The sequence below is a fragment of the Trachemys scripta genome, chromosome 1, assembly GCF_013100865.1.
Source record: "Trachemys scripta elegans isolate TJP31775 chromosome 1, CAS_Tse_1.0, whole genome shotgun sequence".
NCBI lineage: Eukaryota > Metazoa > Chordata > Testudines > Emydidae > Trachemys > Trachemys scripta.
In genome coordinates, this window is record NC_048298.1 from 126,475,894 (window position 1) to 126,490,203 (window position 14,310).

At 40.6% G+C, this 14,310-nt stretch overlaps 1 protein-coding gene across 1 annotated transcript in view; it reads right to left on the reverse strand.

The window, feature by feature from the left end:
* The window catches only part of LOC117871880 (potassium voltage-gated channel subfamily KQT member 1-like), a 466,257-nt gene that overhangs the window by 402,753 nt on the left and 49,194 nt on the right, over window positions 1–14,310 (reverse strand). Inside the window, exon 2 of the mRNA XM_034759710.1 lies at window positions 7,152–7,242. Coding sequence (XP_034615601.1) covers window positions 7,152–7,242 — 91 coding nt within the window. The remainder of the gene's footprint in view (window positions 1–7,151; window positions 7,243–14,310) is intronic.

The following is a 14,310-nucleotide window of genomic DNA, read 5'->3' on the forward strand; positions in this document are numbered from 1 at the left end:
TGGATGGTGGCATCGTTTACCAAGCCAAGGTCAGAGAAAAGCTGTAACCTTGGGAGTTTAATACATGCCTGGAGTGGTAAGTATTAATTTTTAAAATTCTTGCGGGCCCCTACCTTCTGTACTCAAAGTGACAGAGTGGGGCTTGACAGATGCAAAGAAATCATTTAGTTTCTCCGCAGTGGCCTTATCATCCTTGAGTGCTCCTTTACCATCTCAATCATCCAGTGGCCCCACTGGTTGTTTAGCAGGCTTCCTGCTTCTGATGTACTTAAAAAAATATATATTGCTATTACTTTTTGAGTCTTTGGCTAGCTGTTCTTCAAATTCTTTTTTGGCCGTCCGAATTATATTTTTACACTTCATTTGACACAGTTTATGCTCCTTTCTATTTTCCTCACTAGAATTTAACTTCCACTTTTTAAAGGATGCCTTTTTGCCTCTCACAGCTTCTTTTACTTTCTTGTTTAGCCACGGTGGCACTTTTTTTTTATTCTTTTACTATGTTTTTTAATTTGGGGTATACATTTAAGTTGAGCCTCTATTATGATGTCTTTAAAAAGTTTCCATGCAGCTTCCAAGGATTTCACTTTTGGCACTGTATCTTTTCATTTCTGTTTAACTAACTTCTTCATTTTTGTGTAGCTCTTTTTCTGAAATGAAATGCTACAATGTTGGGCCGCTGTGGTGTTTTCCCCACAACAGGGATGTTAAATTTAATTATATAATGGTCACTATTACTAAGCGGTCCAGCTATATTCACCTCTTGGACCAGATCCTATGCTCTACTTAGGACTAAATCAAGAACTGCCTATTGTGGGTTCCAGGAAGCTGCTCCAAGAAGCAGCCATTTAAGGTGTCAACAAACTGTATCTCTGCATCCCATCCTGAGGTGACATGTACCCAGTCAATATGGGGATAGTTAAAATCCCCCATTATTGTTGAGTTTTTTATTTTTATAGTCTCTCTAATCTCCCTGAGCATTTCGCAGTCACTATCACCATCTGGTCAGGTGATCAGTAATATATTCCTACTGCTATATTCTTAGTATTCAAGCATGGAATTGCTATCTATACAGATTCTATGGTACTATTTGTTTCATTTAAGATTTTTTACTTCATTTGATTAAATCCTTTCTTTCACATCTAGTGCCACTCCCCCACCAGCACGACCTGTTCTGTCCTTCCAATATATTTTGTACCCTGGTATTACTGTGTCCCATTGATTATCCTTATTCCACCAAGTTTCTGTGATGCCTATTATATCAATATCCTCATTTAATACAAGGCACGCTAGTTCACCCATCTTATTATTTAGACTTCTAGCATTTGTATATAAGCACTTTAAAGACTAGTCACTTTTTAGCGGTCTGCCATTACATTACGTAATTGAATGGGACTTCATTTCATTTGACAGTTTCTCATCAGATCCTACCTGTATTTTATCATCTTCATCCTCTCCTCCTTACTAGGACATAGAGAATCTCCATTAATAGATCCTTCCTTAACAGATGTCTCTGTCCAAACCACGTTCTCCTCTGCACCTGTCGGCTTTCCCCCAACCCTTAGTTTAAAAGAACTGCTCTATGACCTTTTTAATTGTAAGTGCCAGCAATCTCCTTCCTGTATGGGCTCCTCCTTTCCCAAAGGTTTCTCCAATTCCTAATAAATCTAAACCCCTCCTCCCTACAGTTCTGCCTTTCTAACTGGCCCTGCACGTGGAACTGGAAGCATTTCAGAGAATGCTACCATAGAGGTCCTGGACTTCAATTTCTTACCTAGCAGCCTAAATACCCTGTGGGCATAAGTCATCTGGTGAATCAAAGAAATTTAAGAGATAAATATAGAACTGTACTATTTCAGTTTTACAGGTGCTTCTGTACAAATCTCATTGAAGCCAGCCATATTGTGACTAGTCTCCTTGATAGGGTGAATGAATCATTGTCTCATTGTGTCTGTTAGGGATTGGCCAATGAGATTAGATAAGTGCAAACCCCTTCTTTCCCACTTCCCCCACCCACCCCTCAAATAAATCATTCATCCACAACATAAAGCTAAGCTAAACCAAACCATTACACAGAGTTGAAAAAATTTAGCTTTGTTTCTCTCACCTATTTTACATTTTTGTAGACCAGTGCGCTTCCATATTTTTGATAGGACCACGATCGAAGGTATCCAAGCCACCCAAAATTGGGTTTAGTGTACCAGGCCTGACCCAAAACAAGCATTAAATAGAAATCACACCAAAAACACTGCTCCTGTGAGCTTTCCAGCTTGATTTTGTAGGTTCAAGAGGTCCAAAGAATTTGGATAAGCACCCAAAAGTCCAGTTGCTTATCTAAAAAAACCTGATCCTCTAACTCTTTTTGAAGTTCACCCATGAATTCTACATACCTTTTCTGTTCACCAAGAACATTAAATTGCTCTGATGTCATTGCCCTTGTGTTCTGGCTTGCTAAATAGGCAAAGTAGGGCAAAGAATCAACAGCTAATATAGGGTTACCATATGTCCGGATTTCCGGTACTCAAATCCCCGTCCGGGGCGAATTGCCAAAAAGCCGGACATGTCCAGGGAAATAGGGAGGCAGCATAACCCAGGGTCCACCCGGCCCCAGCACAACTTGTCGGGTCCGCAGCGCAGCCCAGCCACCCGGCTACATTGTAGCGAGCTCGGGCAGGGGAAGGGGCACAGCCACAGAAGGCGGTGAAGGGGCCGCTGCTGCCCCCAGAGGCCGGCCGGACCGCACGCCCCAGCTGAGCCCGCAGGACCATGGGGAGGCCGGGCCCAGCCAGTGGCTCGGGCTTCCCTCGTGGGCGGGGACTCCCCAGCCACTGGGGGACCCTTCCTGCGGCCCTGTCACCCCGCGCCGCAGGAAGGAGGCTGCGGCACGGGGCAGGGAGTGTGGCGTGTAATTGAGATAAAACAGACAAATGAGGCTAAAAGAGTAAGTGGAGACAGGTACATTCCACACAGGCCATGGTATATAAAATATTTAAATTTTCTGGGTGCAATAATTTTTTAGGAAGTACCAGAATATTCCCTCTGTGAGTCTTTTAATTAACACCACTAAATATAAAACAAATAATGGCAGTCACTGTGTTACCATGATCACACTATCAAGATAATTTCAGTATAGCTTTGTGAAGTAATGACTACCCAAGAACACTGAGACCTATTTTGTGCCGGGGCTGCAGGGACCCGTGCTGCCCCGGTCGCCACTGAGCATCCGAAGCCCCCGCCAGGCAGACGCTGCCAGGTGAGCGGGGGAGCAGGGCAGGCGGAGGGGGTGCAGAGGCTGCAGGGCAAGGAGGAGCAGGGCAGGCAGGGGCATAGAGGCTGCAGGGGCAGGGGGGTGCAGGGGCAGGGCAGGCGGGGGGCACAGAGGCTGCAGGGGTGGGGGGGGTGCAGGGGCTGTAGGGCGAGTGGGAAGCTGGGAAGCACTTAGCAACCCCCAACCAAGATCAGAGTGGGAGGGAGGAGGGGGAATGTGGGGTGCTCAGAGGAGGGGGCAGAGTTGGGGCAGGGACTTTGGGGAAGGGGTTGGAATGGGGACGGGGAAGGGCTGGGGTTGGGGTGGGGGCGGGGAAGGGGTGGAGTTGGGGCGGGGCCAGGGGCAGGACTGGGACCCCGTGGAGTGTCCTTTTTTTTAAATGTTTGAGTATGGTAACCCTAGCTAATATCCTACAATTTATCTTGCATAGCATGACCACAAACTAAATGATCTCATCAAGCAGAGGAGCTGGCAACAAGCTCATAACAGCTAAATAACATAAATATGCATCATATTTGTTGTTTAGAAAAGAGCTCCTTTTAAAAGAGAGGGCACATCTCCCTCAGCTGGCAGCAAACGGAAGCTCAAGACAAGCAATCTCACCAGTCCCAAAACCAAAGAAGTGAAGTTAATACATTGTTAATCAGATTGAAAATTATGGCATGTGCCTGTCTTTTCCTGACTACCAGAGAGCTGGAATTCACTCCAAGCCCAAGCAAACACTATAAGTAGAGCTATTACTGCATTCTGTGAGCCGTGCCAATCAACTTGAATGATGAAATGATTTAAAACTCAGCAATAGGTTTTTCTGATATATCCCTGTCATCTTTGAGGATATAACTTTACATTCAACTTTGAAGACTTGCTTTAAGAGCAATTTGACACAAGTGTCATAAGCACAGGAACATTATTTCCCCCCAGAATTAGGTTAAAATTGTTTCAGCTGCTTTTATTTGAAACCTCTGACAATTTTAGTGCCTCTCAGATGCCTCTTTAGCCCCCTTCACAAAAACTTTCCTTTTAAAAGATGTAGTAGTGTTGCATTCTCCCCTTGACACATGTACATAATTTGCCTTAATGCCAACGGATTTCACATATCAAGAGAATAGAATGATGAGTTTTATTGCTTAATGGGTTTTTACTATTCTTTTTATAAGCTTCGAAAAGGCAGGGATAATGTTAAAATATCCATTAATGCATAAGCACTAAATGCTATGCATAATGGGCCAAATTTGTCCCTGGTAAAATTCCATTAAGAATAATGATGTTGAATTTCGGCCATCAGTTTAACCCCTCAAAAGGAAGCCACATTCAGGTCTGAGTGTGTGTTGTATAGAATTCCCATTGTCAGGTGTCACCAACTTGGAAATGGTAAGTGTTACAACTTTGAAGTTGATAACAACTTAGTAAGGGATATTTCAGTAGAACTAAATGCAGACCTTGAACAGGAAGACACCAAAAGTATGCTCTATCATCATTTAGCTCACTCTCAATGTAGAGCACAACACAACCTTCCACAAGTTACAGTTAAATGAATCTTCTCCAGTGCTAGCTAAAGTATGCAGTCTCATCTTTAGAAAGACAGCGATTTGCTACCCTTCTGCACAAGTAGCCATATAAATAGCCAATATCACAACTAGCCTTTTTGTCCGGTGAATTAAGCAGGGAAGCTAAGGATTCAGTGGCATGGAAGTGACACTACTCATGTCCCAGAAAGATGGACCTTTCAGCTCAGGGTTGCAACACTTTGACAGACTGACATAGAGACTGTCTTAGTACTGTCACTGCCCACTCGGTTGGGGGTGGAGAGACCCACAGGACTTGAAGTTGCTAGGAATGTTAATCTGGCAGTTTTTCAACAACCACTAGATTCACTAAAAATATTATATATACACACATACACACACATGTAACCAGTATAAGAACAGAGGTCAACACTGACTATCGCTCAGTATCACTATGTCAGGTTCTGACTCAATATAACTTACCATTATCTATTTATAAGGGTTTTAGAGACTTGCACATGACCAACAAAACTGCACTTTGTTTGACTCTGAGTAAAGCCAAGCAACATTTGCTACAGCATTATAACCCTGTGAACCTAATGATGGTTTTAGTCAATCACATGTGAAGTCTGCATGCACTAATGAAGTTTAAGCTCCAGTGAAGTAAATGGGTACCTAGCTTTGATTCTCAAGCCAGCTGTAAAGCGAAAATCCATCACATTAGGAAATCACCATTTAAAAAAAAATCAAAATAGCTGTTGTGATGTTACACACTGAGCTCAGCAGATCTAGGTTGGATATTAGGAAAATCTATTTCACTAGGAGGGTGATGAAGCATTGGGAATGGGGAAAAGTCCTGGCTGGAATGATTTAGTTGGGGTTGGTCCTGCTTTAAGCAGGGGGTTGGACTAGATGACCTCCTGGGGTCTCTTCCAACCCCAATCTTCCATGATTCTATGATCTGAGTTGCTATACATTTACACCAGTAATTTTCAACCTTTTTTTTCCATTTGCAGACCCCTAAACATTTTCAAATGAAGGTATAGACCTCTTTGGAAATCTAAGGCATAGTCTGCAGACCCCCAGGGACCTGCGGACCACAGATTGAAAACCACTGATTTAGATGTTATGTATTATCATGGTACACTTCGCATCACTTCAATAAAGGCTGCTTCATCAAACATTCCCATTATTAACTTTTCTTTAGGTGATGTGATAAGGAGCATTTTCTGGAATACACACACACACACTTTCTCCCATTTTACTTCCCACCAGTTTCAAAAATAACATCGTTCAAAATCACACATATTGTAACAACTTTTTGCAGTAATTGCTGTGCACATGCTAGTCACCTTGTGCTTATAAAACTAAGGGGCACTGTATGCTTTGGTGTTCAGTAACCTCTCACCTGAATATCAGTAATTCAAAGCTAGCCTATGACTGGTGGTAACTGAACACTATTTCCATCTGAGTGTCGTTCAGTGGCCATTGTGAAATGAGTTAGTGACCTCAATCCAATTCCAAATGGACAGATGTTCCTCATCACAGCAAGATCTAATTGTCATCCCCTATTGACAATGTCCTTTTGCAAAATACTAAGTATGCTGTTCGATAAGTTCCCCAAGAAAAGCCTGAGACATTAGTAGATTAGTAACAGTCATAAATCCTGACAGGTCAAAATTTATTTGTCCTAAAATCTGAAAAGGACAGCAGTGACACATGGGAGAAGTATGGAATAGGCTTGTAGTATTCACTGTTAAAATTCTGCCACTAAACTGTGAGAGGCATTTGTGTGATTTCTCTATCTCTGGTAGAGTTTCGTGCTGAACCTAGATACTGCTAAATCACTGTGCCAGAGAATGGTTATCACTGAGATGCAAATATTTCTGAAGATCATAATCATTTAGCAATTTGCACTTTCAGGTGCAAAAAAGTATGTAATAAGTAGTATTTTCCTGGAGGTAGGACACCCCATTAAACATTGAATACCTTGATATGTTTTAGCTCAAAAGTTACGGGCTTAAAAGAGGAATCACTAGGTGAAATTTTGTGTTTGGGGTTATGCAAGTCAGACTAGATGATCATCCTTGTTTTTTCTGGACTTAAAAATATTTTAAAAATGAACACTGCTACACTATGAATACTCAGATTTTGTAGATTTATAGAATAATTTCTAAATAACTTTATTTCATCCTTACGTTCTATATTACTTTTCCATAATAAGCAGCAGCTAGTATTTTAAATTCCCTTGTCTTGCTAATGGACTGCCAATAGATTTCTCTATTTCCTTTCCTTGTTTTTCAGCTTACAAAAAGAACAACCATCGTTTTGTCACCAAAATAAACAATTATATTTTACAAAAAAAGGAGTACACTTACCATCCAGAAAAGGGTTCCCGTGGCGAATTCTGAATAATGTTCTATAGTAGAGAGTACACTGAAAATTAAACAAATCAGCACCAGTAGAAATCTGTAACAAAAAACGGAAGTGTTTAATGACATGTCAAAGAGATGCTACACTGCAAATACTGATTTATTTAATGTTAGCCATCAAAAAATGCTTCTGTATCATGTAATTTAATCATCCTTTTCTTCTGTTTCAGCTGAATTCAGTATTCTGGACATCCAGAAGTTCCACTTAAGTCCAAGGGAGTTTCAGATTTATAAAAAAAAAGTGAACTTTCATTACTTGTAGCTATAAAAAAAAAGAGGCTGATATGGACTTCAGTTTAATACCTAAAATTCATAGCATCATCAACTCCTTCCAAAATAGACTTTTCACACAGTTACAATGGTTTTAAGTGAAATAATCACTATTACTTTTAGTCTGCAATGCAAATCTTTCAAATTGACACATTAATTCTAATGGGATCAGACACTCTACTAGAGTTAAGGGTTAAATTAATGTCACTGTAAGTAATTATTGAAGTAATGAAGTTAACCACTACAAAATACATATAAACCAGCAGAGATAATGTGATATTTCTATAGCCATTGTTCAAGCACAAGAAAAAAATGTCTCTAGAAAATATACGCACCATTCCAAAAACTTGTTAGAGAACCATAAAATATAAAATGGGGAAAGAAAGAGAAAGAATGTTGTGCACATAATACTCGTTACTTCAATAAAAGCAGAATCTTATCACCCATCTCTGCACAAATGGTAACATGCAGAACAGTTGGTAGAAGTGTAACTTAATGTTTCACAGAGAACACTTATGCCTTTACCACAGGTATCACCGGATGAATTCTTACTACACTTCTCACCACCCCTCCATTCCTCCCAGGAAATGCAGGACTGAACTGTACATCTGGTCCTACATACATCAGAGAAGCCAAGATGTTCTTCTCCTTTCATTTGGGTGGCCCAGAAACATTCATCCACACCTACTGGCTCCTTCAGCTGTCAATTCCTTTCATTCTATGACAAAAGTCCTGATCCAAACTCTCACCACAGCTGCCAAAGCCATCCACAAAACCTCAACCCCACATATAACTACCTGTAAACTCTCCCCCCATTCCTCAACCTCTGTGCGTTATGGAACGAATTAGTTCAAAGAGCTTACAAGCTCCATCATGAACCTGGCACAACTAGCCCAGTAACTCCAGAGCAAAAAAAGCTTGTAAGCTCTGTTGACTGCACTGTTTAAAATTCACAAAAATCAGCAAATGAAGATAGAAAGGTTCTAACAATATTAACTCATGGGCGTTGTAACCGTGTGTTATACTCCTGATTTTCTTGTCAAAATGAGGACCTTAGTTAGTTATTGTTTGTGTCATTAAATATATACGATAAATATAGGAAAACAGCAGAATTAATATTGCTCTAGGACCTTTAACGTTTGCATTTCCTACATTTTAGTGATCTTGACTGCAGCCTTGTTTTTTTTACTAAGCCATTTTTGCATTGAGTTGTTCACAAGTGCATAATCAAGTTTCCTGGACCGTGACAGGCTAAATATGTTTTGCCTTATAAAAGCAAAACAATACACTTTCCTTCCTTTTAATAGTTTCTAGAAGGCTTCTCAAGCCAAGAAGTACTAGGCTTATTTTTTCCATACCGTAGCCAAGTCCACGCTATGGCTCAAGCTGCTCAGCAGGTGGTGCTGCTAACAGTTGTGCCACGCATCTTAGAACTTGGGAGAAGATTACAGGAAGAATACAGTATTAACCAGAATCTGTAAAGTGAAAATCATCATTTAACTGAGATGTAGGAGCTTACAGCTTTAAAAACCCCACCAGCCTCAAATCTCTGTTTCCTGTATCGTCTAATTACTAATGTGCATGTGTTAATCATATTAATTCTTGGTCATATGCTACCGTGACCTTCAAAACCGGTCGCAAGTGTCCCTTTTAATAACATTGTGGGGCTTTAAACAAAATGAAATAAACTGGGAGGGACTTTAGGATTGCCTGTTCTCCAATATTGATTCAGAATTTCAGAGGGGAGGGAAACAGAGCTGTGATTTGTGTTCCAGCAGGACAGATTAATATCCTAGTACAGTTGATACTCTCATCCACAGCATTCCAATTCAATTGCCACCGGGTCAAGTCCTCGTGTGAATTCTTTGTCCTGACATTTCTTACTTTGAACAAGGAAGAGAGATAAGGAAATACTGCTCTGCAAGTTCCTTAAAAGTTTTAAACTCCATAAATATCTGTTGTCACAGAGGGCTTTTTGGCTAAGTTCAACTGCTGATACTTTCAAGTTGATCAGCTGTGCTCCTATCTAAGCTCACCAACTGTCACAGCAATCTAAATGAGGAGGGGTAGGAGGGGAAATGCGGCGCGCCCAGGGGAGGAGACGGGGCATGGGATTTGGGGAAGGGGTTGGAATGGGGCGGAGTTGGGGAGGGGCGGGAGGCGCGGGACATTTTTTTTGCTTGGGGCGGCAAAAAACTTGGAGCCGGCCCTAAGAGGAAGACACAAGAAACCCAATAATGGAATAAACCAGAATCTAGAATTCAAATGTAAAATTGCCTTTCTTGTGCTTAAAAATAAACCACATAGATTCATAGACTCTAGGACTGGAAGGGACCTCGAGAGGTCATCGAGTCCAGTCCCCTGCCCGCATGGCAGGACCAAATACTGTCTAGACCATCCCTGATAGACATTTATCTAACCTACTTTTAAATATCTCCAGAGATGAAGATTCCACAACCTCCCTAGGCAATTTATTCCAATGTTTAATCACCCTGACAGTTAGGAACTTTATAGAAATGTAGAATCAATGTGGAATTTCAGAATAAATTTGAAAATCATGATACTGTACAAATAATCTGCCATGGAGAAAAAAAATTTCACCTGGTACATCAAATAAGTTCACCTAAATAAGTAGTTTAATTCAGGCAGAATTTAATTAATTGACCAGCATTTCCAAGTATCATGATAGAAACATAAATCCTATTTCCACATACTAGTCCAAGAAAGTCTTATGCATATGCTCAACTTTACATCTGTGAGTAATCCATTTGAAGTCAATGAGACTACTCACATGCATATAATTATGTCTGTACGCAAGTCTGTGCAGGATCAAGGCTTCAGTGACCAGTTTTCACTTTCTCCAACATATATTCAGTAGTTTACTGTACAGAATCTTAATGTACCTCCAGAAATAAATCTTTCCTACAAGTAGCTGTATACTTTAGAAGCACCAATTCTGTCTTGATATACTCATTTCTTATTCTGTCACGCAGCAGCATCCAAACCTGATGTAAATAATGCATTAAATTTGTTGGTAATAGTCAAAAAAGATCTTAAATGTTATATGGGTGTTTAGAAAACCAATCAGTGTCGCTTTTATTATCATCTCACTATTATCCTGAGAATTCTAAGAGGTAAACTTCCTAACACTGTCTTTGAGCTCCACAAGGCCCTCAACCACAGGTCTTTATTTTTGAGGACCAAGAATATAAAGGAAAATCTATCATTAAAACAAAAAGAAATAAATGTTTAGCCCTCTTCCTCTTGCAAAGACAGGCTTGAAAATATAAATCAATATAAACTAGTTGCTAGCTGTGAAAGATGGTCGCCAATTTTTCCTAAAGATCAGAGATGGCCTTTGTGGATCATGAAAACCCTAGTTCAAAAAAGAACTAGATAAGTTCATGGAGGATAGGTCCATCAATGGCTATTAGCCAGGATCGGTTAGGATGGTGTCCCTAACTTCTGTTTGCCTGAACCTTGGAAAGGGCGACAGGGGATGGATCACTTGATTAGCTGTTCTGTTCATTCCCTCTGGGGCACCTGGCATTGGCCACTGTCGGAAGACAGGATACTGGGCTAGATGGACCTTTGGTCTGACCCAGTATGGCCGTTCTTATGGCCAATGATTTCAAGGTTTTTAAGAGGAACCCAAATTAGTCTGCGTCACCCAGACTGGTGCTAGCACTAAATTCATTGCAAGCTCCCTCTCTGCCAGCTGCTGTTAGCTGAGCCTAATTCTCTACCATACAGCCAACATGATATATGTAAAACTCATCCACCACACATAGAAGTGCAATGATTACTTATTTAATGTTGGCAAAGAACTATACATATACTGAAATAACCAGAATGCACACAACCTAGCACCTATGACAATTGCAGAGTAGAGTGAGACTATATTATTTAAGATTTTATATACCAATAGTGAGAGTAGGACATTCACTTACTGCATAACCATAAGCAAGTGCAATGTAGAGAGAGCTAACATCCACTCACTTACAAGCAAAGGCCCTTGATCACTCATGCTGCTGTGTTCCACAATTGCTACGATCTAGGAGTAGTTTTTAAAGGCAGTACTAAATGAGACAGAGTTGGTGTTGCCCCCAGGTCACAGTTTTGTGGTTCTTCCTGGCCCATTCAGCATCCTGAAGGGAACATTACATTTCTGAACTGTGCGGATATTGAAACACACTTTTGGCCCATGCTGAAACTTGCTCTTCCACATTCTCCTCATAGTAAAAAGTATCCTCCAAAGTTGTAAATGCTGTCCAACTGCCTGAGAAATTACCCATAAACAGACCCTACAGACAGGCCAGATCTTCTAGGCTTTTCCCTGATCATACAAGAAATAGTTCCGTCTCATATATTAATACCGCAATTTGAGGCACGCAGCAAGACAATGCAGTCACCATGCTCAGATTCCTCATCACAAGTGTAGAGGGATAGTTCAAACCATGCCATTACCAATTCTCCAATTATTTCATGTGCATACTGAAGAGTGCCACAAAGTGATCCGTACTGGACTCTGAACAGGAATATTCTTGGGTTCAGGCATAGGTCCTCAACAGCCACTGAAAATTAGACTCCCAAAATAATGAATGAATCCTAAAAATCATCAGTCCATCCACTTGGCTGGATCATTAATATCCTCTAATCAACTGCATCATAAGCAGCTGATTAAGGGCAAACTGTCCTTACTTGATAGTGCTATCTCAGACAACAGCTAGCTTAATGCTGAAAATGGATCTGAAGACATAAAGACACTGCTATTTAGATTATCCTGGAGAAGCTCAACCACCATCATCCACAAGTAGAGATTTGAGAGGGTAATAATTAGATTGATCCCCAACAGTGAGTTTCTGAGCAATAGTCAGACCCTGGCATATTTCAGCTGTGCGGGCATTGTGTGTGCTGTAATAAGTGCCACTTTCGATACATAGATGCTTTTCACATAGCTTCTGCCCACAGGCCTGGGCCTAAGCCCATCCTAACACTACCTGAACAGCAAAAGGTGTAGACCAGGGGTATGCAACCTATGGCACGCGTGCCAAAGGCGGCACGCAAGCTGATTTTCAGTGGCACTCACAATGCCCGGGTCCTGGCCACTGGTCTGGGGGGCTCTGCATTTTAATTTAATTTTAAATGAAGTTTCTTAAACATTTTAAAAACCTTATTTACTTTACATACAATAGTTTAGTTATATATTATAGACTTATAGAAAGAGATCTTCTAAAAACGTTAAGATGTATTACTGGCACGCAAAACCTTAAATTAGAGTGAATAAATGAAGATTCGGCACACCACTTCTGAAAGGTTGCCGACCCCTGGTGTAGACCCTGTCAATCCCCCTAAAAAAGAGATTAAGCATTCTGGCCTTCTTGCTCTAAAACTGTCAGTATAATAAAAGTGAATGTGATCTCGACAAAGGAGCTGGAGATTCCAGCCCCTAATTAAGAGCTAGAAGAGACTAATTCTAGAGTAGAGTTTGGATGAACAAGACTTTCCACTACTCAACATCTTCACTGAGAGAATATCACCACAGCTACAGTGAAACCCATTTGTGGGGGGTTTTTTTGTCTCCATGAGTTTCAATATAAAATATATATTAATCTTCTTTTACAAATTCAGCCACTCATCATTTCATCTGAGGGACAGCATTTCCTTTGTCACAAACTATGGATCACATCATTCCCTTCCATGGGAAGTAGTCCCATGAGAGTCATCACATGGCATTTCCTATTAATACTAGCCTCAAAGGATGTGATTTAGGACTCATGCAAGTGGTGAAACCTTAAATCCACTGGAACCATCCTTGCACATCCTAACCCCTGGTGATGCACATAGTCTCTCTCTCTCTCTCTCTCTCATCTATTCCAGGAACACACCACCCAAGGAATACTTGTTGCCATTGGGCATGCCTGCACACCTACAAAAATGGAGACGTTAATGCTGGGCAGGGGATCATTAATAGAGCTACTTGGAAAATGCAATTTCCATCCCCTGGGAAATTCCAACATTTCAAAATTTGTTTTTGACCTGAACTGGGATGAAGAGTCAAAAAATTTTAAGAAAGGAAATGGCAAAACACACACACACACACACACCACAATTCTGAAACACTGAAAATTAGTTCATTGGAACCATTTCATTTTTGACAGATGTCAATGTTTCATTGTCAAATTGTCATCTGTCAAAATAAAGAAATATATATATATATATATATTAAAGCTAATATATATTAATACTAGATTAAAATTGTAATACAAAATACATCAAAACAGAGAAAGTCAAAACAACCATTTTGATTTAGATGGAAAAAATTCTAAACAATCTAAAAGTTTGTTGAAATTGACCTGTTCCTGCAAAATATTTCAATGAAACTCATCAAAAAAGAATTTAACCAGCTCCAAATCACAGAAACGTAAGGCTGGAAGGGACTTCAGGAGGTCATTAGTCCCGTCCCGTCCCCCCCGCCACACACACACACACACACACACACACACACACAGCTGAGGCAGGACCAAGTACACCTAAACCATCCCTGACATCCATTTGTTCTAATCTGATAAAGGATTTTACAGATGGCAAAACTGAAACAGAGAAGTAACTTATCCAAGGTCATTCAGCAAAGTAATGTCAAAGCCAGGAATTGAACAAATTCTATATCAGTGTCCTATCTACTAGGCCACACTGCCAGTGTGGCTTATGTGGCCTAGTGGATAGGACACTGGTATGGAATTTGTTCAATTCCTGGCTTTGTGGGGTGGGGGGAGCTAAATTACTGAGCATATTACCGCTCAGGAATCCACTAACAGTTGTGGGGCACATACCA